Genomic DNA, 27,367 nt, shown 5'->3' with positions numbered 1-27,367 from the left:
CCCCCCACTTGGTAAGGCAACTCCCATCTTTTCATATGCTGTATATTTATACCTACTCACAGTATTTTCCACTCCATGCATCTGATGAAGTGGGTTATAGCCCATGAAAGCTTATGCCCAAATACATTTGTTAGTCTCTAAGGTGCCACAAGGATTCCTTATTGTTTTTACTGATACAGACTAACATGGCTACACCTCTGAAACCTAGCCAATAATCATCTCACAAGCCAATTAAGACAAAACAAGACCAATTTCCATGATTTTTTTTTTCATGGGTTTGGCATGTCTGTTCAGAACCCAGGCTCCAGCCTAAACCTGAACCCAAATGTCTATACTGCAGTTTTTAGCCCTGTGAGCCTGAGTCAATTGACGTGGACTCTGAGACTTGATGCTGTGGGTTTTTATTATAGTGTAGATGTTCCCTCTGACCCTCAAGTCCTGATTCCTGGCTCTCAGCTCCGGCTCACGCCCTAACCATGAGGTGAGACCACCCATGGTCCGGTTCCTAACAGAGAGGCGAGGGGGAATGCCTGATGCAGCTGGGCAGCCCCCACTCAGCAGAGCCAGGGAGTCCCTGGGTGCATGTGCAATCCATATTGGATTGGTGACTCTCCCCAGTCCAGAGTCTCAGGGCAAGCCTGACCTGTGGGAGCCTTACTGCCCTGTAGATTGCACCGCCTGGTTGTGTCTCTGAGGGCCAATGGCCAAGGCCTGTTGGGATGCCTGGCCTCATCTGAGTTGCTGGCTCCGGGGGGAGGCGTGGACAGGAGTAAGGGGGATGCAATCCTGAAAAGTTTGGGAACCACTGTTCTAGCTGCTGGGCCAAATTCTTATGCTTCACCTGTGCAGCTCCACTGGAGTCAATGAAGATGTGCAAGTATAATGGAGAGCAGAATGTGGTCTGCAAAGTCCTTGTTACTGGGGACTTTGAGTGAACCAGAAAGGACCCAGCTCAGCTTTCAGATCCCAGATAGTGCAGGTATGACAGGTAGAAAAAACCTCTTGTCTTGCCCCCTTTTGACCCAAGGCGTTTACCAAAGTTCAGAGACTACCAGTTTGTTTCCATTAGGAGGAGAAATTGGTGATGGATTCAGGTATTTCTTGGAGGCAGTTCTGTTTGTTTACAAAGAAGTTGCATAAAGTCCTGAACACAGTAGGGATTAAACAGCAGGAGGTAGTTTCTTTGCTTCCAGTTCCAAGCTTCTTTCCAGCCAGCACTTTGCCCAAAAACCCTTTCTTAGCTTTTTCTTAGGGTCATGCTACCAGGGCTTCTTTAGTCTCACTGTGTTTGGGGTGCCTTCTCTATGCCCCTTCTCTCCCACATGCACAGCTGGAATCAAAATCATTCCCTATCCCGGTATTTACATTCACCCCACAGAGAAACCCCTCCGCCCACATAGTTCAGACCCCTAAGCCGCCTGTTGTTTTGGAGGGTGGCTCCTGTTGTTCTGGCTATCCCTAGACAAGAGGGGCATTTAATTGTTCCCTCATTTAGTCTGAATGGAAGGCAGCTGTTACACACACCACCTCCAGTGTGGTTTTTCTCATGTTCCAGTATAACAACATGTAAACAAAACAAATTTGACATTCCTCCCCCCACAATGAAGCCAATGAGAATACATAAACAAACCCATAATGCCATTTTCAGTCGCATTTAGAGTAGAAGTGCACTTCAATCCTGCTGCTTTATTTGCCTGTTAAATATTTCATTTGGCTTTTTATGACTTCATTTTATGGCAACTTTAATTGAATTTTACCGTATTCCAGCTGTTGTGCAGTGCCCAGAGTGTGTGCACCCACGTCTGTATGTGTCAGAGAGAGAGAGAGAAAAAACAAAAATGGGGAATTAGTGGGTGTGAAGAACAAAGACGGATCCCAGCCCTGAAGAGGAAATGGGAAAGAGGTGGGAGGCAGCGTAACAAATATACTTGGTTAGGCATGCAAAGAAAAGATAAGGGTAGCAAAATGAATTAATGCTGCCAGAAGGGGTTTGGGGTAGAACAAAAAGGACTTTCATATAAATATCTTGGGCGGAAAAGAGAGATGGAGGGTGGAGTGGGATGGAACTGATTCAGAAACAGCAGAGATACTGTGCTTATTTAGATTCCTTTTTAATAATATAAAGCACAGATGCCTGGGCAAAGAGGGAATAAGGAAGGTTTTGTCAATATGCTGGTAGCTGTTGATAAAAACCCGCATGAAGTAACCCTGATGGAGGGCGTGGGAGAATGTTGTGTATGTGTCTGCAGGTGTGGGTGACGTGTGCCCAATTTTATAATGCTGTAGGAACTGATTTATGGGTTTACAGAGCCACTGACAATGATCCATCGCATTCTAAGGAGAGAACCAAGAGATAGTAAAAAGAAAAGGAGTACTTGTGGCACCTTAGAGACTAACCAATTTATTTGAACATAAGCTTTTGTGAGCTACAGCTCACTTCATCGGATGCATGTCCACAAGTCCTCCTTTTCTTTTTGCGAATACAGACTAACACGGCTGTTACTCTGAAAGAGATAGTTAAGCGTTTGAAGGAAGCCGATGAGACACCAGTCCTAAAGAAAGGCAGCATGGCCTAACCCGTTTCTATCTGGTAACTCTAGCTTGGGTTTCTGCTGAAGGAAGTGGACAAACATCGGGGAGAGATCTAAGCGGCAAGAGGATGCTAGAATCCCGAGTGAGAAGTGGGCCTGGCGCACACAGCCAGCCTGCCTACTGCATTGCTCCAGTTGTGTGCTGGTATAATGCGCTGGTTCCAGTTCTGTTAACCTGGTATAAGGGAAGGGGGAATCGGATCGCTAAACCTCCCAGGCAAACACGGTGAATTTAGAAGGCTAATGGCTGACTGGAGGGCAGAAGATGGTCTTCTAGGGAAGGCATTTGGGGCCTGGGATCTTTCTCAGAGTAGGTGTGAGTGCAGTGACATGGCCTGCTAGCTGCCCAAGGATGCTGGGGGTAATACTAAATAGCAACATACAGCGTAGGGATGGCAGGAGGTAGGTCTGGAGCAGGGTACAGCAAGAGTCATTATGGGCAATTATTCTTCAGCCCCCTGGGCCCTCACTGGCTGGTGTTCCAAGGTTCAGTCCTTTTCCCCCTCCTGTCCAATATTCTTGGAGCTGTAGGGAGAGCCAGCACAGAACCTGGGCAGCAGTGCCAGGAGTACCTGGACAGCACACATTCACAGCACAGTCCAAAGGAGGGATTGCAGCTGTTGGGACTAAGCCCTGATGCATCTGAGGTGATGGTGGAGGAGGAGGGACCTTGCCACAGACGGCACCTGTTGGATCTGTCCGCAGCCATGGGGGCTCCTTGGCTCTGTCCTGTGCCTGAACACACAGATAGCCACAGTGTGACAAACACCCCCTTCCTTCTGTGCCTGGCCAGGGGATGACCCTGGTCCTTTTAAACATCAACCTGATACACACTGTAGCCTTAAGACTCAGCTCCTGCCATCTCTTACACCTGGGAATGGAGCCTTGGGCTCTGGGGAAGCTATCTGTGGCCCAGAACGCAGCAACGTGGCTGCTCACTAACATGGATTGGTGTGATCACCAGTCACTGCGTGGGCTTCCCATTGAAACCAGAGTCCAGTTCAAGGTTGCTGCTCTGGCTTTCGAAGCCTGGCATAGTAGCGGCCTCAGAAGGTGTTGATAAATTGGAGGGGGTTCGTTCAGACAAGAACAACGGGAATGAGTTAAGGGATAGAAACCATGCCTTGTAGCAAGAGACTCAAGGAGGTTGGTCTATTTAGCTTAACAAAGAGAAGGTTAAGGGGGGACTGACATGGGGAACAGATATTTAATATTGGGCTCTTCAGTGTAGCAGAGAAAAGGTCTAGCACGATCCAGTGGCTGGAAGTTGAAGCTAGACAAATTCAGATTGGAAATAGGCTGTAAATTTGAATAGTGAAGGTTACAAACCATTGGGATAATTTTCTCTATCATGGCAATTTTAAAGTCAAGACGGGATGTTTTTCTAAAAGATCTGCTCTAGAAATGATTTGGGGGCAGGTCTCTGGCCTGGATTTTACAGGAGGTCAGATTAGCTGATCACAACAGTCCCTTCTGGACTTGGGATATATGAATTCCAACTCTTCCGTGCGGTGATGAGCTTGCACAACAGCTTGCTCCCTTGGGGGAAAAGTAGTCAACAAGCAGGAGGAGCCCCGTTTCCACAAGACACAGAACTTTCCCAGAACCTGGACTCAGGCTCTTGAATGTGCTGCCTTTCAACATAAGAGACCAGCACCCTTACCACATGCAAACTAAATGCAGAACCTACCTCTTCTGCATGGCTTTCCCCTCATGAGGCCCAGAGGCACAGAGGCATCCTTGCTTCACATAATGAAAAATTCTAGTAAGCTCTGCTCCTTCTAGCCAGCAGGGCTGGGGGGAGAGAGTTTGAAATGTTTAATCTTTGTGGAAGGCACAGCAAAGGGTGACCTTGCAAAGCCTAGATAAGATCGGTGTTGCTGCTGGATCTGGTCTCACATAACATCTTTGTTTAGTGTGCTGAGTGGGAGAGGAGAGATACTAGATGTATGGGCAGGAAACACAAAACGAGATTTCACTTGGCCCGGTTAAGCGAGTGCATCTGGGATAAACAATCAAAGCCATTCCTGTTCAGTAGGTGGGAGAAGTCTGGGGAGCAGCGATAGAGAGACCGACCTAGGGTCAGAGAGATGAACTTGTAATGTGACTGTACTGCACAAGCAACTGTGATTTTTTTTTTTTTTTTTTTTTTAGGCTGAATACACAGATGCTTTCCAAAGTGTGTGGTTAATATCGTCCCTTACTATATATGGCTCTGATGTGACCACACCTAGGTGACTGTGTTCCTTTCTGAGCTCCTTCTCCAAGAATGCTGACAACCCAGGGCCTTTAGGGATGGATTGGACACAGCCTTGTTGCTAAAAGTCAGTTGTGTGTAAACGCTCTTTGTCGGCACTTTTGCCTACAAAATACTTCCAGCCTCGCAAGCGCCGTTAGTTTTGTCGTCAGGAGAGTGCTCCTGCCAACAAAACCGCGTTCACGTTGCCACTTGTCGGCAAAACTTCTGTCTTTCATGGCGGGGGGGTACCCGTGAAAGTACAAAAGTTTTATTGACAACTTCGCAGTGTAGATATACCCTTATTAGTGACATGGCTGTGTCGCTAAAAGCTGTGTAGTGTAGACAAAAGGGGCTGAGTTGGAGTGGAAGTGCTAATGGACTACAAACATTTGAATAACAGCGGGATCTTTAGGGCGGTACAAAGAGGTATAAAGAGAATCAATAAATAAAAGGGAACATCTCTGATATTTAGCCTGTATCTTCCTGCCAGTGAGATTATGAAATGGTTGGAATAGTCGCCAACGCCCAGATTCTCAAGGGACTCCCTCCCACAGCTGGGGCCATTTTTTTCCAAAGAGCCCAGCTCCATTTAAACAACTACAGAATTGCCAGACCTTCAGCAGTGCTCTGCCCCCAGCAGCTCCTGCTGGGACACCCGATTTTAACATGGATTGCTGAGCTCTCTTGAAAATCTGGAACAGTTGGAGACTCCCAGGAAGCTGCATTCCTGGAGACATCTTAAAAATCCTCTGGGACTAGCAGGCAATCGGGACTGATCCCCAAACCTACCCTTTGTATGGGGAGATCCTGAGCTCCCTCCAGTCTCTCAGTGCTGCAGAGAGGTGGGGGGGGGGGGAGACACTGGGCCCACCCCTGACTTGTGAGGCAGTGCCCTCTGGCAGTGCCCTCAGACCCTCCTCACTCCAGCTGTCTCAAAGGGCTTTGTTCACAGGTCTCTGTCAGTTATGCATATAAGGTTCTCACCAGAGAGAATGTCCCTCTGGGAATTGGGCTGATGGGAGGAAAAGGGGCAAATTCCCATCTTCGCTCATAAGCTCAGGTCTGCTCAGTGTTGTGGTGGGAGCGCTGAGCTACACTGAAATGTATCAGGAGTCAGCAATTCAGTAAGGAGATGCTCCTTTCACCAGGACATACCATGGTGCTGGGGGGCTGTGATGCAGGAAGAGCAGGCTGACAGATGAGACGTAAAATCCAAAGTCTTGACCATTTGTGGTTATTGATGATCCCATGATGCTTTTCACAAGCATCAGCCGTTAACTCCAGAGTCTTGGCTAAAATCTAGCTCCAGGGAATTGTAGTCTGCCTAGAGTGTAGACTTCATCCTGCAGAGCTTTTGTTTTTGTGTGTTTTTTGTAAAGCACCATTTATACTTGCAGAATAAAACTTCCATCAAACAAGGGATTCTTCTGCACTTCCTGACCTTACAATATGGTGAAGTGTCACTCTGAGCAATTTAACTGCATTTTGTTAGTGAGCCAAGTGATTCCTGTGCCTCTGTCTAGTTGGTAGAGAGCTGTGGGGTCTTTTGGAGTGAAAGTCAGACAATGAATTTTTCCTCCCCTGTCCTGTCCTTTAACTTTCCCTGATAAGTCAGGCTTCCCTAATAGGTCATAATACAGGAGAGAAGAGAAGCAAGGTGATTAATTCATGCTGCAGACAAAGTCAGTATGTTTAGTAATGTTTGCTAAGAGCAGTAATTGGCATTAGATGCAGACTCCAACAGACCTGAATCCTGCCCCTCTAGCTTGGAGTGAGACTGCTGGGCCCTGTTCTGCAGATGTTTGCTTTTTGCCTTCTCTCTCCAGCCAAGCTGGCTAACCCTGCTCTTTCTCTTGTCTTTCATGCAGCCGAGAAAGTGACCTCTTTAGGCAAGGACTGGCACAAGTTCTGTTTGAAGTGTGAGCGCTGCAACAAGACCCTGACCCCCGGGGGCCATGCTGAGGTAAGAGCAACATTAGAGCATCAGTTATGCATTTGCCCCACCTTGGGTTGGGGAAAACGTCCCAGCAGCATGTGAGTGGGTCTCAAGTTTGAGATGATGGAGAGTCAGAAGATGCTGTTGCTTCTGCTGGGATGGCTAGGAAGCCCACAGGGTAGGGCTATTACCCCAATAACCGGGTCTCATTTCAGGGGATAAGAACTGGCTGTAATAATATACTAGAGGGTTGCACGCTTCATTGCTTACATAGGCAGAGCTGGACACTCAGCCACCTCCTCACCCCCCCCCCCCATGTGGATGCACTGCCCAGCTGGGAGGCCTGGTTTGGGGGTGGGGGGTAGGGAGTGAGGGGCCTGTAGCAGCCTGATCTCCACTCAAACCAGGCCCACAAAGTGCCTGTGTGGTGCTGCGGGCGGTGATGGCTCTCTGGTGCCCTGACCTGGAGGTCGCTGCCTCGCCCCTGTATCTCAACTTGTAGAATCATAAGTTAGGTTGGTGGAAAACAGGCTCTTCCGGTTTTATGATATTCACCAAAACCAGTAGGATTCTGCCCATTGGTACCTCAAACATTCCCTGAAATTTTGGAACAGCCTGGATGAGATTTTCAAAAGTTATTGTGTTGCAAACAGACGGAGGAATGCCATTGAGTTGAGTGTAAAGGCCTCACTGTGCTCTGCTAATTCAGAGGGTCCTGGATCTTCGGACGTTTGGGAAAGCGGGAAGCTCTTGTAGCCCTTTACTTTCCCATTGCACAGAGTGCTCCTAATGCTACCTGAGTTATCATCCCAGGTGTTTTCACTAGGCTAAATGTTGCCCGTTCTGCCATGTGTGTAAGGTGAGAGAGCTGCTGGGGAAGGAATGGAAGATAGCACAATCACCAAACTCAAATCAGCATTTGGGAAGATGCCCTGGGCAAATCCAAGACAAGCAGTGCTGGCTCTGAGCTAGACAGGTTCAAACACAGCCTTTCCAAAGCACTCCACCCAGCCATGGTAAAGCAATAGAAAGAAAACCCTGTCTGCAGAGTCCCCACCCAGTTAAAATGAAAAGGAGTGGGTTACCCAAGCTCTCAGAGATGGGTGCAGGCGAGGCAGGAGTTGGAGATGCGAAGCTTTCCAATTTGCATTCTTCATACAGCTATTAATGGATAAGAAAATCTGAATTCATTTTCAAATGTAAATATTTGGAGAAAGATAAGAACCAAGGCCCTGCTGAACTTTGGGGAATGACCTTGCGCAGTGCCAGGATCATCTTGTTTAACTCTCACTTGGACTCCACTCCCTTCAGAAGCCCTTTAGGAACCAGTGAGCAGGGGAATTTATGGAATAGGGTTCTGAGGGCTGTTGGGGAATGAAGGTCTGAATAGAGATGTTGGGTAAATGGGGCTGTGAGTGGATGGTTACCCATGGTCATGACGTATAATGGGGAGGGGTCGACTGGAGGCCCTAGAGGAGCAGACGGTTTTCTATATGCCACACTGCAGATTCTCCCCTCTAAGGACATACAGCCTCCATGTAAACCTGTGCTGTGTAGCTGGAGATGACACTCCCCAGAAGGCTTGGTGGTTTTGTACTGCTTTTCTGAATCTCTTGGTTCTGGAAACTGGGCTGGATGTCTGGTAAAAGTGGGCTCCGTTGTGAGGCTTCTGGACCTTGATGCTGCTGATACGGTAGTGAACACGCCAGTCAAAGTTGCAGAACAGAACCATTTCTGTTGTAACCCCCATTTTCCCCTCCTTCCCATGCTTGATCTCAGCTGAAAGGAGAACTCCATTGGGAAACGGGAGCATAGTTCAGTCAGCCATTGCAGTTGCTATAATAGAGTGATAAATCTGGCATAGGAGCTGGAACTAGGGATGCTGGGGGTGCTGCTGCAGTCTTTGGCTTAAAGTGGTTTACAGTTTGGTTCAATGGCTCTCGGCACCCCTCTATACAAATTGTTCCAGCACCCCTGAAGTCTGGTCTCTGTTAGCCTGACCACTAGGTATTTAAACAGATAACTTAAACAGTGAAGAGTTGAAGCTCGTCACACATTGTCCTGAGGCTTGGCATCTTTCCTAAAATTGAGGGGGGACTTAAAACTAAACAAATTCTAAGAGCATAGACAATCCCATCTGAACTGAAGCTACTAAGCAGAGGCAATTTCTGTTTGGGTCTTTTTTAAAAAGCAAAAACAAAAGGGAAATTAAAACCAGTTTCCCTTTTTTTAAAATTGCCAAAAAGCAGGCAATTAAAAGAATAAAGGTTGTCATGGTAGCATTGGCTGGGCCACTTTCACTTCCTGTGTATCTCTGGTATGTATTTAACAATTTAAATAGTAATAAGTTACACATTTAACAAGACAACTGGAATAGAAAACTGTCCATCTGTGCAATGACCCTTGGGCCAGATCCTCAGCCTTTGGTTTGTCCTTTGGTGCTACTTCCACAGAGTAAATGGCCAAACTCCCAGTGATTGCAGTGGGAGTAGAATTGGGCCTCCGTTACCTTCTCAGAAATCTGTTCCTCTATTCAGGGCAATAAAGGTGGCCCAGGGAAATAGCTGAATGCTTACTCTGCTCTCCAATTTGCTAATACAAAGCACACTAAAGTTTATCACACACCAGCCTTTGCAGCAGTCTGCTCCCAGTCAGCCCCCTGGACATGAGCCTGGTGTTCCCTTAAGCTCCTGCAGTCCTAGTGCCCTTTTAGCGTGTGCTATGTGGTTTCCGTTGGGGGCAGCAGCTGGTTAGGGAAAGGAACCCATGTGAGGCTCAGTGGTTCTGCCAGGCCTTTTCTGCTGCATTATGTCCTCTCCCTGCTCATGGACCCAAAGTCGCCTCCTCATTTTTAGGCAAGGTTTGCTTGATCTTGCCCCTGCTTGTCACAGGAGATGCGGGTGTATGGGAGGACCTTCAGAACTGACTTAGCAGCGTGAGCCCCATTGCAAGTCACTGAGGCACTTTTGAAAATTCACCATGCAGTGCACATAGCTGGTGCTAGACACTGCCCTCGTAGCCTTCTGCCCTCGAGGAGCTGGACCTCTGGGTAACAGATACTATGCTGAGCTTTGCCACTGGGAGCTGTTCGTTGTCAGGATTACCCTTGCTCCCACTGTTCTGCTTGCATGCTTTCCCAGCTGGTCCCATTTGTTTGTTCCTGTGGAATCAAACAGCACAGAGAGGTTCTGCAATGAAGAACTATCTAAGAGAAGTCTCTGAGTTCGGATGGTGCCGGTTTTCCCCTCTGTCTTGCTGTGAGCTTGTACTAGGATAAAGGGCCAGTGGTTCGTTGCAAAGCTTGTGTCTTTCCGCTCAGTTTTCCCTTCTCGCAGCCTGGGAGCCCCTCCCCGACGGCTGACAATCCCATTTCTGTCTCAGTGGGTTTGGCTCATTGGCTTCTTCCTTGTGTTTCTAACAGAACCCAGGCCAACAGAGCTATACTGTGATTATTGCTTCCTCCTCTGTGCTTCAGCATCTGCTGTCATTACAGTCCTTATGTTGCAGTGGCAACTACTGCAGGCAGATGTGAGAACAGTGGCACGTGGGTCTATGTCAAGCTGTTCTGTGTCTTGGAGACAGATTTATGGCACTCTGTTTTATATTAAGACTGAATTCACAGGACACTTTACCTGTTTGTAGCAGTTTTAAGATCTGTCTGATTCCATGCTCTGCTGCTTGAGTAACAGAGCCTGTGTCGGAAAATGGTTCCTCTTGGCCTGTGTTCCCATCTTGGAAAGCTGGTGGCGGGGGGGGGAGCTGCTGGGAACTGAGTGTGCTGTGTCTGTGTCCAGAGGTGCACATGGAAGCCTGGGGGTCCCTGATGGGGACCTGGCAGAGCTTAGCAGAAAGCAGCCTTCTCAAATGTCTCTGCTCAATCCATCTAAAGCCAGTGTCACAATAAAAATGGAAGGAGGCAGCTTTAGCTGCTTCCATGAATGGCAAACTGCAGCCTCAGCCCGAGGCAGTGGCAGAGATGGCATGCCTGGAACAGGAGGGCTTCCCTTTCCTCCCCTCCAGGTGAAGACTGGAGGGCACTGGGAAAAGGAAGAGTTTATGCCATCTTGCTCAAAGGTGGCAGGTCTTTCTCTCTCCAAGGCCAGGTATAGCTTTGTGCTTGGGCTTACGCAGTCAGTGAAGTCTGGCCAAAGCACACAGGGTCTGAGCTGCAGGTGTCCCTGATCCAGGGACGAATCTGCCAGGACTTTACTGGAACACTGAGAATCCAGGTGTGGTATGCATGGGAATAGGCTCAGCCTAAGCCAAACACCTGCTCAGAGGAAGCTAGCTGTCCCACAATCACCACTGCTGTCACTCAGTCTCTGTTTTGTATAAATTGGGGATCTGTGTCCCTGGAAGCTGGGCTGGTCTCTGCTCTCATGGCTGTCCCTCTTGGTGTTACTGCAAACGGTGTCCTGTCCTGGGCTATGTACACTGCAGCTGATGAGCCACCTAAAGGGCTTGCTGGTCAGCCAAGATAGTGCCAATGATGGTAGGCTGGCAAGCTGCGTTGGCCCATCCTGAGGCCTGGCAGGCCCACTTGTCCGCGAGCCCTGGGGTGGGGCAGGCTATAGGAACAATAGGAATGGCCAGACTGGGACAGACTCGAGATCAACCCAACCCAGGCTCCTGTCTCTGGCAGAGACCAGCACAAGATGCCACAGAGGAAGGTGCAATAACTCCATAGTTAATATTCCTTAGACTAGGGGGGTGCTGCCCAGGCCCCCCGGGCAGCAGAGAGCTAGCATAGTCCCATGTGCACAAAGTCCGCTGCTGTGTGGCATTGCTTCCCCAGGCTGCAGATGGGGATAGGGTGACCATATTTCCCAAAAGGAAAATGGGACACTGCGTGGGGCTAACCTGAGCCTGTCCCTCCACCTGCACAAGGCTGGCTTGCGCCGCTCACCTGAGCCTCCCTCCCCACGCTGGGCTGGTGTCGCTGCTCACTCGAGCCCTGCTTGCCTGCCTGAGCTCTGCCTCCCTGGATCCTGCGCAGGGCTGGCATCGCTGCTTGCCACCCCGCATGTTCCTCCGGACCCCACTTTTTGACACCATTTTTCTTTATCAAGTTGGCAAGAGCAAATGGGACAAATGCCCATGTTTGTCAAAAAAGTCGGGATGGCCAGGACAGGGCTTAAAACAGGATGTATGGTCACCCTAGACAGGGGGAGCATCCATGGGGAAACTGTCTCTTCCTGGTGGTGCAGGGCAGGAGGCACTGGGGAAGGGGGTCCTAAAACCTGGCACATGACAGCTGCCGCGTAGCCTGCTGGGTCTTCAGGTCTGAGCACCATGGAAATGCTCTGCCCCTCTTGTCAAGACAAACGCTGGGGTGGCTGTGGCTCCTGCAAGGTGGGGAGGAGGTGCGAAGCTCTGTGTCCCCCCACTCAATCCAGGTGGCGCGGGAACAGACAGAACAGGCCACTGGCCTCAAGGGCTCTGAACTGAAAGATGCTCTCTGGCAACTGGCCCATCCTGCCCAGCCAAGAGAGTGAAGCCGGAAGCGAGTGATTATGGGTGACACAGGAGTTAGGGCGACCAGACAGCAAATGTGAAAAATCAGGATGGGGTGGGGGGTAATAGGAGCCTATATAAGAAAAAGACCCCAAAATCGGGACTGTCCCTATAAAATAGGGACATCTGGTCACCCAAATGGGAGTGTCTTTCACTCCGCTCCAATCCTGGAGCGCTGGAGAAGGCGGCTCCCAGGCACACCTGCCTACGCTCGAGGGCGAGGGGATCCCATCTGTGATAACACTGTGGAATAGAAATGAGGAGCAACAGGTGGGGCTGTCTGGGCAGGCTCCATAGAGGAGAGTTCTTGATCCCAGCTGTGGGCTGGGCTTCGCATGGGGAGGATGGGCAGGGCTGTCATGGGCCGGGGCTCCCGCGGGGAGGCTGGGCAGGGCTTTGATGTGATCTGAGGTGTAATCGTTGGATGCCCTCAACATCAGGGAGGATCCTGGGCTCAGCACCATGAGGGAAAGGCTCGGGCTTTTCCCCTCTCCCAATGTCAGGGGTGCAGTGCCCAGAATGCAGTGTGGCCTGCCCGCAGGGCTTAGTAATGCATGGCGTGCTGGTACCTGTGCATGGTTTGCATTGTCCCAAAGCGTGGCAAACTGGCACAGGTTCTTCCTGCGCACCTCTTGGTCACTTGCTTTCGTTCTTGACTGCTCCTCTGTTTAGAAACCTAGGAACCTGCCAGATCTCAAGCAGGACAACCTGAGCCCAATGAATAACAGTCTCCAGGTAGTGAGGGACCCAAGAGCAGCCGCTCCTGCTCTCGGGCTGACCTAGGAATACTGGCTTCTGGGAGAAGTTCCTGGCTGTTTGGAGTTTGATCCGAACACTGAAATGGGAAGATGGGGGAGAGGGTCTTGTCAGCAATGACATGGGGCTGGTGGTGGGGAGCGCTTGGGGTACAGAGAGCCCAGGGGATGTTTGTGGCTGTCTTTTTATGTTACTTTATATACACCATGACCAAAGCTCGGGGCTACTGCGGAGTCCTTGATCTGTATCTCAGTCTCGGGTCTGGGATCAGAGGAAGAGTGCTCCAGTCCAGACAAGCTCTTCATCCCCCTCCGATTTAGGATTCCCTAGTGTAGACCCTGCCCATTTCTGTGACTGCCACCTGGGGCTGGGTGGGGTCAATCTCAGCTCCTTGCACCACTGCAGGAGAGGGTATGGTAGCTGAGGCTTGAGGATGACTGGCAGAGCTCTTAGTGGGTCCCAAGTCTGGAATGGCAGAGGGTGATGCAGTTCAGCATGAGACGTGTTGGTGAGAAGCTGTGGGGGGACGGGCTTAGAAATGGAATAGTGAAGTACAGGGGGATGGTAAGGAGCAGAATGGAACAGCAGGAGGTGCAGCAGGTCAAAGACAGGTGTGTTGGGAGTGTGGAGCACTGCTGGCAGAGCTGGCGTGCTACACTGACTCCTAGTCAGACTTGTTCGTTACTCCGTTTCAGGATATGCTGCAGCAAATAGAACAATTTTTGGGGTGTGAAATGTGTGGAAAATCTTGGTACGTTTAAACCAGCAAAGCAACATGGCACGCAAAGTGTCTTGCAGCTCTCCCCCTTCCAGGAAGGCTGAGAGTGCCCAGTGCCTAGCAGGAGGAGAACGCTTCTGTTGGTGACTCACCCCAGAGGCATGTGCTTTGGTTCTCCAGAGTCCCATCTGGATGGGCCCAGGCCTTCCAGTGTACTGCATGGGAGGCAGCAAATTCAGCCCCTGGGGATGCATTCCACATTTACCAAGGAGACAGACACATGGCCAGTTGACTTCCTTTTTGGCTTTTTGCGGAGCGGTGTGTGCTCAGCATCCCAGCCCTCGCAGAGACCAGCTGCCAGAGCCCACAAATACTCTCTCTTTTCTTTGACTCACTTCCCACTGGTTGGTGGGAAACTGCTGCTGGGAGCTGGAATAACATTCTCTCCTGCCTGCTGGCTGTCCCAGCCCCTGTCCCACCCTGCCCCTCCAATCAATGGCAGTGCACATGCTCCAGTCCTCGTGATAAGGGCATGACATAAGGGGGGAAAACTCTTGCTCCTTATCACTCTGTCCAGAGAGAAAACTGCTTTTCCTCTAAGCAATCCGCCCCTGTTCGATAATGTGAGCAGATAATGGCTCTGATGAGGCAAGCACCATAGCAACCATGCCTGGGGAGGGACCCGAGGAGGGAATGGTATTATGGCTTCCTGGAGATGTTCTCCCTTTGTCTTGCTAGTGAGACTGGGGTGCAGAGTGGAGATGGGGGGAATGAGGGCAGCAGCAGGAGAATGGCATGTATAAAGGGGTTTATTGATATGATTCGGGATGGATGCGTTATGCACGAGTGAGTTATTCATGGTGTCAAATGCAGGCTGATAATACCTTATCCAGTCCTTCCCCCTGCACGTGCCGCCATGTTGCAGAAAAGCTATTTAGAAAGGAGGTTTTGTTTGTTTGTTTTAAATGGACTGGCCCCCTCTGCTCCATCTGAGCCTTCGTAACAGCCCTCAGCGACAGGGGCTTGGTTCTTGAGCTCAAGCTGTACCCGTTCATGCTTCCAGCTCATGGTAACGATCACTGGGAATTTCAGAGATTTTGGGAGGGGTTTTCATTCCATACGTTTTCAAACAGGACTTTTTTTTTTAACCTTTGACGTTTTCAGCTGAATCGTTCATTGGTTTTCTTTGTGTTTGTTTCAAAAGAAATGCATTTGGAAATATCCCCTGGTGTGACGAAACTGACCAGTTGGAAATTAAAATACCCCAAAATCAATTAAGACAGATGAGCACCGAAAAATGAAGCTATGTTGCAGCTCCACGGGCTGCACAACAAAGGGTGACCAAATTCAAAACAGAGAGCTGGAGCTATGGACATTCTGACTGCTGATAATTGGACCAATTAGTTAGGGGTCTATGTATGGATTTAGGGGTGTCACTTTTAAGCACCAAAGCTTGAAAATCTGACCTCTGTTTATATATACAAACTGCCCATGTCCAAGTCTAAAAGTATTATAGTAATAATGCAATCTGAACTTCACAGTAGATGGAAATCACTTAAAATAAATGGTCTGGTCTCGCCAGGATGTGTGGCTCCCAAGACATTAAATAATCCCCCAAAATAAGCATATAAACAAGGGAAGTCCAATCCGCAGAATACGTTAAAAAGCAAAATCGTATGTTACCGGATCCTTGTGTCATGTTTCAGAGTTTCAGCTCTGAGAGCCCGCTGAGCTGAACTGCCCGTGAGTTCTGATGTGCCCTCTCTCTCATGTGGTTATTTTATGGGATAATTGAATTCCTTTGGGAGATACATAAACATGAAACCCCCAGAATATTCACAGAAGTGAACGCCCGGGGCTGTGTATTTAGAGTGTTAGTTATTGAAATGGATGCTGTGCTCGGCTCTGGATTCAGCTGTGTGTAGCCCTGAGATACCTGAAGGAGGGCACAAGGTGCTAGTGACAGCTGAGTTACATTTGGTTCAGTTAGTGCTTTGTGGTAGGCCCCTGATTCACTGGAGTGGGGCTCCACAATTCCAGCACGGGGGGCGGGGCGAGCCATCTCTGGGTCTGTACGTGTTACCAGTGGTGAGTTTGTGTTATGGATCCCTCTCAGTGTTGATCTACACAGGATATTACTCTGTAACAGCCCTCAGCGACAGGGGCTTGGTTCTTGAGCTCAAGCTGTACCCGTTCATGCTTCCAGCTCTGGATTTCTGTGGTTCAGTCCTCCAGTGTGGTGACCGTCATATGCTCACCGCAGACAGGGGGATGTAAACCTGAGAAATCTATCTAGAGCCTTGCAAGGTCCCCTCTGTCACCACAGTATCTGAGCACCTCAGTCTTCAATGCTTTTTTCCTCACAACTACCCGGTGAGGCAGGGCAGTGCTGTTTTCCCATTGAACAGATGAGAAACTAAGGCAAAAAGTGACTAGCCCAAGGTCATGCAGGGAGTCTGGGGCAGGGCAGGAATTGAACCTGGGTGTCTCAGGTCCCAGGATAGTGCTGTAACTGCTGGGCTATCAGAACGGAAAGCCGGTGGGCTATTGATATTACTGTAGATCAGGGGTGGGCAAACTTTTTGGCCCGAGGGCCACATCTGGGTATGGAAATTGTATGGCGGGCCATGAATACTCACGAAATTGGGGTTGGGGTGCAGGAGGGAGTGAGGTTCTCTGGTTGGTGGTGCGGGCTCTGGGGTGAGCCAGAAATGAGTTCAGGGCGCAGGAGGGGGCTCCGGGCTGGGGCAGGGGGTTAGGGTGGGGAGGGTGAGGGCTCTGGCTGGAGGTGCAGGCTCTGGGGTGGGGCTGGGGCTGATGGGTTTGGGGTGTGGAAGGGTGCTCTGGGCTGGGATCGAGGGGTTCGGAGGGTGGCAGGGGGATCAGGGCTGGGGTTGGGGCATGGGAGGGTCTCAGGGGTGCAGGCTCCGGCAGCGCTTACCTCAAGCAGCTCCCGGAAGCAGCGGCATGTCCCCCCTCCGGGTCCTACATGGAGGTGCAGCCAGGTGGCTCAGCGCTCTGTCCTGTCCACCGGTGCCACCCCTGCAGCTCCCATTGGCCACAGTTCCCGGCCAATGGGAGCTGCGGGGGCAGTGCTTTGGGTGGGGGCAGCGGGTGGAGCGCCCTGGCTGCCCCTAAACATAGAAGCCGGAGAGGGGACATGCCGCCGCTTCCAGGAACTGTGCGGAGCTGTGGCAGGCGCGCGTGGAGCCAGCTGCTGACCCCGCTCCCCAGCTGGAGCGTGGGAGTGGGACAAGCCCCAGACCCTGCTCCCCAGCAGGAGCTTGAGGGATGGATTAAATCAACTGGCAGGCTAGATACGGCCTGCAGGCCGTAGATTGCCCACCCCTGCTCTAGATGAAGCTAATGGTGGGCTATGGGAGGTGTTCTTGGGCAGGGCTGGAGGTCTTTTGTGAGGAACGCTGTACGTAAGAGGTAGAGTGCAGTACATCTTGCTGTGACGTTCCCTCCTCTTTCCCAGAATGCTCTGCCTGTCTGTGTAAACTGTTTGACTAGTATGTGTAACAGGACTCCCTCAATGTTGGTTTACAAATTCATTCCCTTTTTGTCTCTTCATGTATATTTTACAGACACTTAATGAACGTAAGCTCCTGCCCCTCAGTAATGCCTGGTATTGCAGCTAGTGTGTCCCAGGGATTTGGTGTCTGTCACTAGAGATGCCAGGGGAAAAGCCCCTGCTAACCTCTATTCCTAACGCCCCTTCTCTCTCTCTCCCTCAGCATGACGGGAAGCCCTTCTGCCACAAGCCATGTTATGCAACATTGTTTGGTCCAAAAGGTAAGTCTGCCTCCTGACCAGCCTCCCCTTGGTATGAGAAATGGACGTCCAGAGGCAGAAAGATGAATGCTGCCCATTTTCAGGGCTGCAGTGATTCATGCAGCTATTCAGAGCATTTATCCTATCCTAGGTTTTAACAGAAGAGTTTAGGGCCCTGACAACTGCCCCAGACTCAGGACAGCACAGGCCAAAGCTGTGTGAGGGATTCCTCCAGGGGAATCCAAAGAGCCACCATCTTAGCACTTCACAGCCCCAAACCCCACACTGAGTGGCTCCAGATCGGCAGTGAGTTCAGTGGAACTTGCTCTTCACAGAGCTGGAGGTTAGATGTTTCAGGGGAGAAGTCATGACAGCTCCCCTGCAAACCACAGGGAGGGCTGGTCGCTCAGACAGCTTTGCCTCCCAGGAGGTAAAACAGTCCCAGGAGAGAGCCATGTGGGGTAGAGCTGTGGTGGTGACTACCTCCAGCTTGTGGACAGGAGGCCATTTGTAGGAGGCTGCAGACATGCCCCCTTCCCAGCTGTACATCTCGGGAAAGGTACGGTGAGAGCACATCTGGCAGGGCATGTCCCTGGGCCGGCAGAGCAGGAGTGCTGGAGAGACTGGCAGCTCCAGCCGGAGCTGGGAGTGCAGACTGGCCAAGGCTTGCCTTTCGTAATGGCCCTGTGGGAGAGGTGGAAAGACCAGAAGGGCATCTTGGATCCAACAGCCTCAAATGCTGATACTCCCATTGCAGGTGTGAATATCGGTGGAGCTGGCTCCTATATCTATGAGAAGCCTCAGATGGAAGAGCAGCCGGCTTCTGGGCCCATTGAGCATGTTCCGAAGGTAGAAGAGAAGAAAGTCAGTGGCCCACCGAAGGGGCCCAGCAGAGGTGAGTGCCGAAGTGGGAAATAGGCTGGAAAGCCAGCATGGAACTGCACTCTGCTGTGAGAACCTCACCAGCTGACCGGGGAGCTCCGGCAAGGGGGAAGATGAGGCAAGGGAGGGCTGGGTGGGGACGGCAGCTAAGACTTCATGGCCCTGGTTCAGACCTGCACATGTGCCACTAGCTGCTGCGTGGCCAGGGACTTAGCGCAGCGACAGTGAAGCTCCACTGTGAGTGGAATGAGGGCACTGAAGCGATTCTGGGTGCTCCCTCTTGCTTTGCATGCGCTGATTGGAATGACCACTAGGGGGCACCCATAGCACACGGTGCACGTGTTGCTGTGGGACTCTCCAGAAGGACCGTGTCACTCCAGACAGGAGCTGCTGCAGCCTGCATTCAGGTGCATGTGGGTCCACACCATGGCCTGGATGATGGTACAGTGGACCTGATTACGCTCTGGTGGGGGTCTTTGCAGGGACTAGGCCATATGTCCCCACTGACACAACCCCTGAGGGCTGAGTGGGTGCTATAGCAGGGGGTTGAGCAGGTTTGAGCCCACGGAGCATGTGTGTCCTTGCTGAGCTGCTGAAAGAGCCCTTGCAGGATTGCCCTGTGGTAGCCCTGGTTGAAGCTGTTTCTGATGCGGTGCCCTTTGGGTACTTACCCCACAGTTCCTGGCACAGCTCCCAGAAGCAGTGTGTTCCGGGGATAGCTCAGAAGGCACTATGGGATAGTAACAGTAGGACTGTCAGAACTATATCAGCTTGTCCACATCCAGACTGGCACCAAACCAGTTCCAGAGTGAAACCCCTTAGAGTGAGCTGGCTCATAGACCTGCTGAGAGCTCGTCTGCTCTGGCTGCTGCTGAGATGCTTATAAAGCAGAGTCGTCGCATGGGGGTAGCCTGGCTGTTGCCAGTGCATGTCCCCAGTGTAGATTCACCCACCCTTGGCCTGCCTGCCAGCTCTGAAAGCTAAAGTGCGTCACTGGGTTTGCTCCCGCAGAATTCTCCCAGGTGCCCTTGAAGGCCTATGTCTTCACTGCAAAGTTCACTCGAGTGTTGCCCGTAACTCAAGCTTCGTCCACATGCACAAACCCTTAACCTGAGTGTAGTGGGGCTTGAACTAGAGTTCAAGTGGCTGGCCTCTTGGGGGTACAGGCTGCCGCTTGCATTAGCACAGCTCATCATCTGCTAACCTGATGCTGTGTGTTGCTCGAGTGTTGTTTCTTGCTCAGTCTAACTGCAGTGAAGACATACCCTCGGGGATTAAAGAGCATTGTGAGGAGCTCCTGTCTGAACTTTCTCACCCTCTGCCCTTGGGGTGCTCCCCTTCCCCTTGTTGTGCGTCTGCCCCTCCACATCTTTCACCAGCCCTAGGCCTTTCTCCCCTTGCACACTGCTCTGTCTCTCTCCCTGCCATCCCTAGCTGTGCATCTCCCATGTTGCAACCCCCCCCCCCCCGGCTTGTTAGCTCTGGGAGTGTTATCTCCATGTTCATGTTCCACCCAACCTAATCTGCTTAGCAGAAATGACCATGACTGTATGCTATTTTCTTTGCACCAGAGCCATCACTCAGTCACCGATGAGCTACCTCCCCCACGCCACTTTCAAAAGCAAATAATGACGTGTACCAATGGGCTGAGATCTCGTCTGGTGGAGGATTCAGGGCAGAAGGGAGGGCGCTGTTTAATGCAGGCCCTATGCTCATTAAAGAAACTGGGGATAGATCTACACTTGAAACGCTGCGGTGAAGATGCTACTACACTAATGGGAGCACGTCTCCCATCAGCTTAGTTAATCTACCTCCATGAGAGGCAATAGCTCTGTCAACGGGAGAAGCTCTGCAGCCGACATAGCACTGTCTACATCGATTTTTCACAACCCTGAGCGACAGAGTTATACCGATGTAAGTTTATAGCGTAGACCTGGCCTGACTCTGATCTTTAATGGTAGCTTTAGCCTGTTGTTTCTGCAGCGAACAAAAGCCCCCTTCCAAGGGCACGGTTCATTGTTGGTTGCCAGCTGGAGATGGTGAGCTCTGAATTTACCTGGAGAGAGGTCCCTTGGGTGCTGCAGTAGCACTGGTGTGTGTGTGGGATCCATGTAGCTGATTTCTTTAGGGCGTTAAAGAAACTCTTCTCCTGTCTTTCAGCCTCCAGTGTCACCACCTTCACCGGGGAACCCAACATCTGCCCGCGCTGTGGCAAAAGAGTCTACTTCGGTAAGGACCAGGGCAGGCCGGCTTCCTTAGTGTTTCCTGCTTATGCCCCAGGGTCACTTGTTTGCACTGTGGGAAGTTCCTGACAGAGATCAGGGCTAGGTGCTGCACATACACATAGGAAGAGAGAGGCCTTGCCCCGCAGCACTTCGGCTAAGTGGAAATGGCCGACAAAGGATTACTAGCCCTGTTTTACTGCTGGGAAGCCCAGAGAGGATATATGACCTGCCCAAGGTCACATGGAGCATCTTTGGCACTTCCAGCAGTGGAACCCAGGTCACTGGACTGAGACTTGGGAGCCTTAGCCACAAGGCAGTCCTTCCTCTGCAGGAGGGTTTCAGCTTCTTAAATGGGGGGCCTGGAGGATGTGACTGCTTCAGCGGAGGGGGTTGTGGGGCCTTTGGGGAGGAGGTATCTGGGAGGCTAGGTCTGGGCGAGTCTAAAATCACATTTTTACCTAAATTGATGCAACACTGTAGGTAGAGGAACAGATTGTACAGGTAGTAACATGTTTACCTTCTAAGTGGAATTGCACCACAACTAACAATAGGCATGTCTCCAACACACACATGCTCATCCGGTCACCCACGCAGAATTTGTAAGGCTGTTTGTGAGAGCGCCATCTCATGACTCCCACTAATGTTACAAAGGTTTGGGCTACATTCTCTGAAGTCAGTGACATTCTGCCAGCAGGGAATTTGGCTCTTTTGTTACCTAGATTAATATTTACATGGTCCCCGGGAGGCGCTGGAGCTGTCACTTCCGAGAGCTGATTTTACCTCTTTGCTGCTGCTGTGGTTGGGTAGGAGACAGCTTTCATTAAGGCTCAGTAACATGCTCAGCAGCATGTCAGGATATGGGTGCAGCTGACTCCCTCAAGGGAGAAGGAAAAGACCCTTCAGTAAAGGTCTAAGCAGCTCTTTGCAAAGGTTTTATGGGATGCAAGTAACACGTCAGCTCTCCAAGAGCAAAGCCTGCCTGTGGAGAGGGTGTTGTGCAGCCTCTCGCTGCTGGAGGCCTGATTCAAGAGCAGGCTGGCTCAGCTGTCGCACTGCTGCCAGCAGGTTTCCCTCTTGGCTTGACCCAGACACTGGCTCTTTGGGCAGCAGGGCTAAGGGGCTAGGAGCCTGGCAGCTGTGGGAGCGGTGTGTGAGCGCTGAGGCTCTCTTGCCCCATGGCTAGGAAGGGGCAGTTCTCAGGCAAAGGCTCCCCTAGTGTGGCCAACTGGGACATCTGCGAGATTACCCACAATCCCTTGGGCTGCCCCAGCGGGGTGGTCTCAGCCTGCCTGTAGCTGTGTGGATTGCTGCCAGGGGGTGAGCTGACGCTGTGGAACCCCCGCTTGGACGTGGTCAAGCCAAGGCAGGGAACGAAGAGCTCCCACTGGAATATGTCCCTTCTTGTCTCTGCTCCAGCCGAGAAGGTGACTTCACTGGGGAAGGACTGGCACCGCCCCTGCCTGCGCTGCGAGCGCTGCAGCAAGACTCTGACCCCTGGCGGCCACGCGGAGGTAAGGACTGAGCACATGCTGTGATCTGATTGCCCCATGTGTGCTCTGGTGCAGGCTTTTGCCACCACCTCCTTCCCCTCACACTGGTGCATGTGCACGTTGGGCCTAGCGAGGGATGGGGTACGACCCCTGGACTGGATGTTTCGTTCCCCTGCCCCTCTCCCGATTGCTGCCTTTACAGCAGTGATGGCCCGTGCCCTGGGGGGGCAGTGTCTGGAGTTGGGCTGCACCCAGCTGTGATCCCAGGAAGCCTGGTGTGACCCACCCAGACAAGAGGAAGGGATATGTTGGGGGAGCTGGCCTCAGCTCTGGAGCAGAGAGCGTCCTTGCACCCCTGGCTAGCATCCCATCTGACCCTCCCACCTCATTTCACACCCCTGCTGCTCAGCTGGGCACAGCCCCCTGCTTCTCGCCCAGCTTGGCCAATGGCTTTTCCGCCTGTGATCTCTCCCCGGTCCTTGGTGCTTGTTACCTGCGCCTGGGGATCACCAGGGACCCCTGAGGCAGAGTCAGTCATCTGAGCATACCCTGGCTGGCTAATTGTCTGGTGGTTTGAGGAGTCCAGGTGCAGACCCAGGCCAGTACCCAAAATCCTGCATGCCAACAGCCAGGCCTGGGCTCGTGCAGTGTAAAGGGAAAAAAGATGTACTGTAGCAGTTCCGTTCCCCCAGAGCTGATCTGTCGTGGCGTCTCCCGTGCGCTAGGTGCAGTGAGAGTGGAGTGTGGGGCTGCTGGGAGCAGTCCTGGGCCTCTAGCGCTGTTTTATCTCTATGCCTCGCCATTGTTGCTGGAGCTTCAGACTCCCATCACTGCCTGCATTCAGACTCCAGCCACGACTGCAGGCCCCTTCTGCCCCCGACTGCTCCTGCTCCGACAGGTCTGAGGCCTTGGCCTCTCTCCTGGGAGGATGCTGCAGTCAGGCAGCATTTCTGGCCCTGCAACACTGTAGGGGAGGGCTGCACAAAGGGCCTGGCCTGTGCTGGACGGACACCTGTGTGCAGTGGGTGGAAAATGCTCGTGGCCTACATGGCCATGTAGCAATGGCTGCAGCAGGGGCAGGACAGAGCCCTGTGATGTTCTGATCCCATGACGTTCTGACCCCCCCCCCCCCCAGTGAAGGTCTCATGGGAATAGCTGCACCCCGTAATCTCATCCCAGGGCTGGGGAGCACTCCCCACATTTGTGAGCTGAGCACCTCTCCTGCCATCACGTGCTCCAGTGATCCCAGGCATGCCCACCAGAGGACAGACTGGACTTAAATGAAAAGCTGGGGCTGTTGGCTGGGGGCAGCCCTGGCTGCTGGAAGGCGAGTGCAGACACCTCGGGGAGGTTCCCATTGCTCAGCGCTGCTGGGCCGCTCGCAGCACAAAGGGCTCTGTGGATCCAAGTGATGCAGGACATCAGTGAGATGGAGTCTGTGCTCCATGCGTGCGGGACTGTCTATGCCACGGAGGGCAGGTTCCAGGGGCAGACGGGCAGAGCAAGTGCTGAGCTAGCAGGGAGACAGCAGCCCAGGCCTGGGGCCATTGGCGGCGCTGTCGGGAGGCCAGGGCTGTAGTAGCAAACCAGCCACGTTGGGAGCTTCAGGGCAATGGAAATCAAACCATGTCTCTCCAGGAGTCCTGTGCAGTTGGGGTGGGATGCTGGGGAGCCCACCCCCACTGTGCTGCCATGGCAAGGCTGTGCCCCGGGGAGAGGCATGGGTGAGCGGCCATCTGCATCATGTTCTCCTGCATCTCTTGGGTTGGGATGGCACTGATGTGTGTCTTGCTTTGACCCCTCGCAGCACGATGGGCAGCCGTACTGCCACAAGCCCTGCTACGGGATCCTCTTTGGGCCAAAGGGTGAGTGTGCTGCACAGAACTGGAGGTGGGCGGGAAGTGTCCAGAGGCCAGAATGGGGGCGTGGGAGGGAGAGGTAGGTTGGAGTGTAGGGAGGGGGAGGGAGCCATGGGGCAGCAGTGACTGGGCCTGCTGCCTCTGCAGGATATTCTTCCATTTGTAAGACCCGCGCACCCTCCCCCCAGCTGGCCGTGCCATCTATTGGTTTGTAGGGCCCCGGAGCAGATAGCCCAGGGGGGTACGCCAGGTGCCCCAGTACACCCAGAGGCTCCAAGAGGGAGGGCAGTCCCTTGCTAACTGTGCTACAGCCTTTGCCCAGGACAGGGGAAGTGTTGTGGGGCCCATGGATGAAACGGGAGGCTTGCTGCATTTTGGAACCAGGCCAGCAGAACACAGATTGAGCACAGTCCCCTAGCTCCCTCTAGGGGCCAGGGGGTGCACGGGGCTCAGCTGGGCGAGGATCCTCTGACTCCTTGGCGAGGGCCCTTATGCAAATATTTCCCCTACTGCTCAGCCCCCCACTTTTCCATTGGCCCTTTCTGACTAACTGCTCCCCACTTGGGTTCCCTACGCTCCCAGCTCATGGAGCGGTGAGTCCTCGGCTATGGGGCATAGTTCCCTAATGTGGGAGGGCAAGCTGCTCACGTTACTAGATCCCAGGCAGGGATGGCCAGGCTCTTGGCCTTCCACTCACCCTCCGTCCCTTTTCTGACCTTCCCCTTCCGTTTCTCCACAGCCGTATTGGCTGGGGCTCTGTGCAGCCCCCAGGCTAAGGAGAGGTATCTGTGCTCAGCACCCTGCCTGGCTCTCCTGGCCCTGCCCTTACGTGGGGCTCTTTCTCTGTTGCAGGAGTGAACACTGGAGCTGTTGGAAGTTACATCTACGATAAAGACCCTGATGCAAAGGACCAGCCCTAAGGAGCTCTCTGCCTCTCTCCTGCCCGCCTGCCACAGGCCACTCACACTGCTCCCTCTTTCCTCCGCTCCCCTCTGTAGAAGTAGCTTAGTTCCAGGATGGCCAAGCCATGCGCTGGAGCAGCCCTGAGCCTGGCTGGCTACAGAGCTGTGCTCCCTGCTGTTTATATTCTGGGTGGGGCGGCCCTGCCCTCTGGATTTTATAATATAATATAAGCTTTGATGTTAAAGACAGAAGTAGAAAGTGTCTCTGGTCGCTCCCAATGTGCCTGACTCTCCTGAGCTCTCCCGTGGGGTTCCTTATCCCCCAGGCCCTCTGCCAGCCATGGGATGGAGGCTTCCTGGGCATGACTGGTATGCACCTGGCATCGCAGTTCATGGTAGCCCCCTCCAAGTGAGCCCGTTGGCAAGCCCTGGATGATGTGCAGCCAGTGCAGGCGCATGCTGCACTGCAGGCTGGGGCAAGCTCAGTCCCAGCTCATCCATATCTAACAGCAGCTCCTTTCACCACTGCGGTTCCTGTTGCAGCAGGAGGACAGAGCCCCTCTCCTCTTTCTGCCCCCCACCCCTGGTAACATGGTATGGGGAGGGGGCGGGGAGGAGTCACGTGGGGAGGTCACGGTTCCCCACTTTGTGTCCCTCCCATGAGTCGCCCAGCCTTGAGCAAATGGTCCCATGGCCTGCCAGCCCTCCAGCTGGGTCTGCCCTAGGCCCAATGGCTGCTGGCATTCTGGGGAGGCCAGTCAGGAACAAATGGCCCATTGGCTGTGTAGGATGGCAGTCTTGCACCTCAGAAACAGTTGTGTTAAGTGCGGGAGTCGTTCCATAGGCAGGCGTTCTCTTCAAGCCCAGTTAAATGGCTTTGGGCTCCATTGTGCCCTCAGTCTGCGAGCTCTGTGCACACACCATGTAGCTGCCCTCCTGCTCACGTCCTTGCCTGGAGCCATGGGCAGAGCCAGGGCACAGCATCCTAGCTACTGGTGGGTTATGAGGCCATATGGCCTATATTCCTTTCAGTCCTACTGTAGGTGACCACGCCGGCCTTGTGCTGATGAGCATGGGCGTCCTGTTTCTGGTATCTGTGCTCTCTGCCGTGTTGCTCAGGGCTAGTGCCTCCTTGGCCCTGAATCCCACCCGCCTGCCTTGTTCTCTGCAGCAGGTGGCAGAATTGGGAGCTCGGACTCTGGGAACAGCTGGGATGTACATGTGTGATGCCAGCCCCTAGTATGTACACTGCATGCCCATTCCCAACAGCTGCGAGCAACTTAGTGCACCCTCGGGACTGCCTAAACAGCTGCTTCTCCGCACTTTGCTGCAAGGGGTGGTCAATCTGTGTGATCCCAAATGTGTTAGCTGGGGTGCTGAGTTTGGCCTGGGAGCTGAGGGTGCTGCTGTGGGAGCACATGTACCCCAGCCTGCACCGCCAGTGACACTGAACTTCGCAGTGCGCTGTATCCAAGACCATGGGAGGGTCCCTGTGACATGGGCCCTGCAGGGGAGGGAGATAAATGTTAGGGTCTGAGTCCATGGCCCTACCCCGTGTTGGAGGAGGGAGCGCAGGTCCCTTTGTCTGTGCCATACAGCACACTATGGCCCTGGTGAGGGAATGGGCTGGGAGGGGCTGGTGGGAGAGTCAGGGGGTGTTGGAACAATGGCTGGAAGTTGGCTGAGTGGTGTGAAGTGTGCAGGGTTCCCACCTTCGCCCACGCGGAGGAGACTGTTCATGGTGTGTGTTTGTTTTTTAGTCTATTTATAAGTGGATAGAAATGTGCTTTCTGCTTCGGTGAATGGTGTGCACTCCCCAGGTCACCCCCCAGATCACTGCACTGGCCATTCGCACTGACCCCCTAAGTGGGAATTGAGAGCAAACCTACGGAGCTTGCACTCTGCCTCTAGCCTGGCCCATCACCCTAGGCTAACATGACCTGCAGGGCCAGCTGCTGTGCTCCCACCAGGTACAGGCCAACCAGAATGCACCTGAAGCAAGCCAGTAAAACTGATTTCCTGTTATTGCTGACAATAAAAGTTTTGAACAACAAGTGGCGTGGTCTGACTGTGTGGGGGATGTGTCCTTGATGTCTGTCACCCGGGTTTAACACACATCAAGCACTGATGAGTCAGGATCCTTTGCTCCCCTAGGGCAACCTGGAAAAGCAGACACGTAGTGGCACTCTACCTGTCTCAGCTGCTTTGTGATGGAGAGGCAGCATCTCCGACTGGGGGTTTATTCCTGGCTCTGCCGCTTTCCAGCTGGGTGACCTTGTGTAAGACTCTTTCCCGCTCCGTGCCTCAGTTTCCCCTTCCCACCCTTTCTCACGTCTGTTTAGAAACGCTCTTGAGGACAGGGACTGTCGCACACTATCTTTGCAGCGCCTAGCACAGTGGGTTGTTGATGTCAGTTGGACTCGTGATGCTAGCATAATGCAAAGGAGGCCTGACAAGTTATGTGAGAGATCCCGGCCT

At 52.6% G+C, this 27,367-nt stretch overlaps 1 protein-coding gene across 1 annotated transcript in view; it reads left to right on the top strand.

Annotated features, from left to right (window-relative positions):
- CRIP2 (cysteine rich protein 2) overlaps window positions 1–26,943 on the top strand; it is a 58,480-nt gene extending 31,537 nt beyond the window's left edge. Inside the window, 7 exon segments of the mRNA XM_048862432.2 lie at window positions 6,699–6,793; window positions 17,495–17,552; window positions 18,289–18,426; window positions 20,574–20,642; window positions 22,055–22,149; window positions 23,936–23,993; window positions 24,840–26,943. Coding sequence (XP_048718389.1) covers window positions 6,699–6,793; window positions 17,495–17,552; window positions 18,289–18,426; window positions 20,574–20,642; window positions 22,055–22,149; window positions 23,936–23,993; window positions 24,840–24,907 — 581 coding nt within the window. The 3' untranslated portion in view covers window positions 24,908–26,943.
- Window positions 26,944–27,367: the final 424 nt, after the last annotated feature.

This window comes from Caretta caretta, chromosome 8, assembly GCF_965140235.1.
Source record: "Caretta caretta isolate rCarCar2 chromosome 8, rCarCar1.hap1, whole genome shotgun sequence".
Classification (NCBI taxonomy): domain Eukaryota; kingdom Metazoa; phylum Chordata; order Testudines; family Cheloniidae; genus Caretta; species Caretta caretta.
This window is presented reverse-complemented; position numbering and strand designations above follow the sequence as displayed.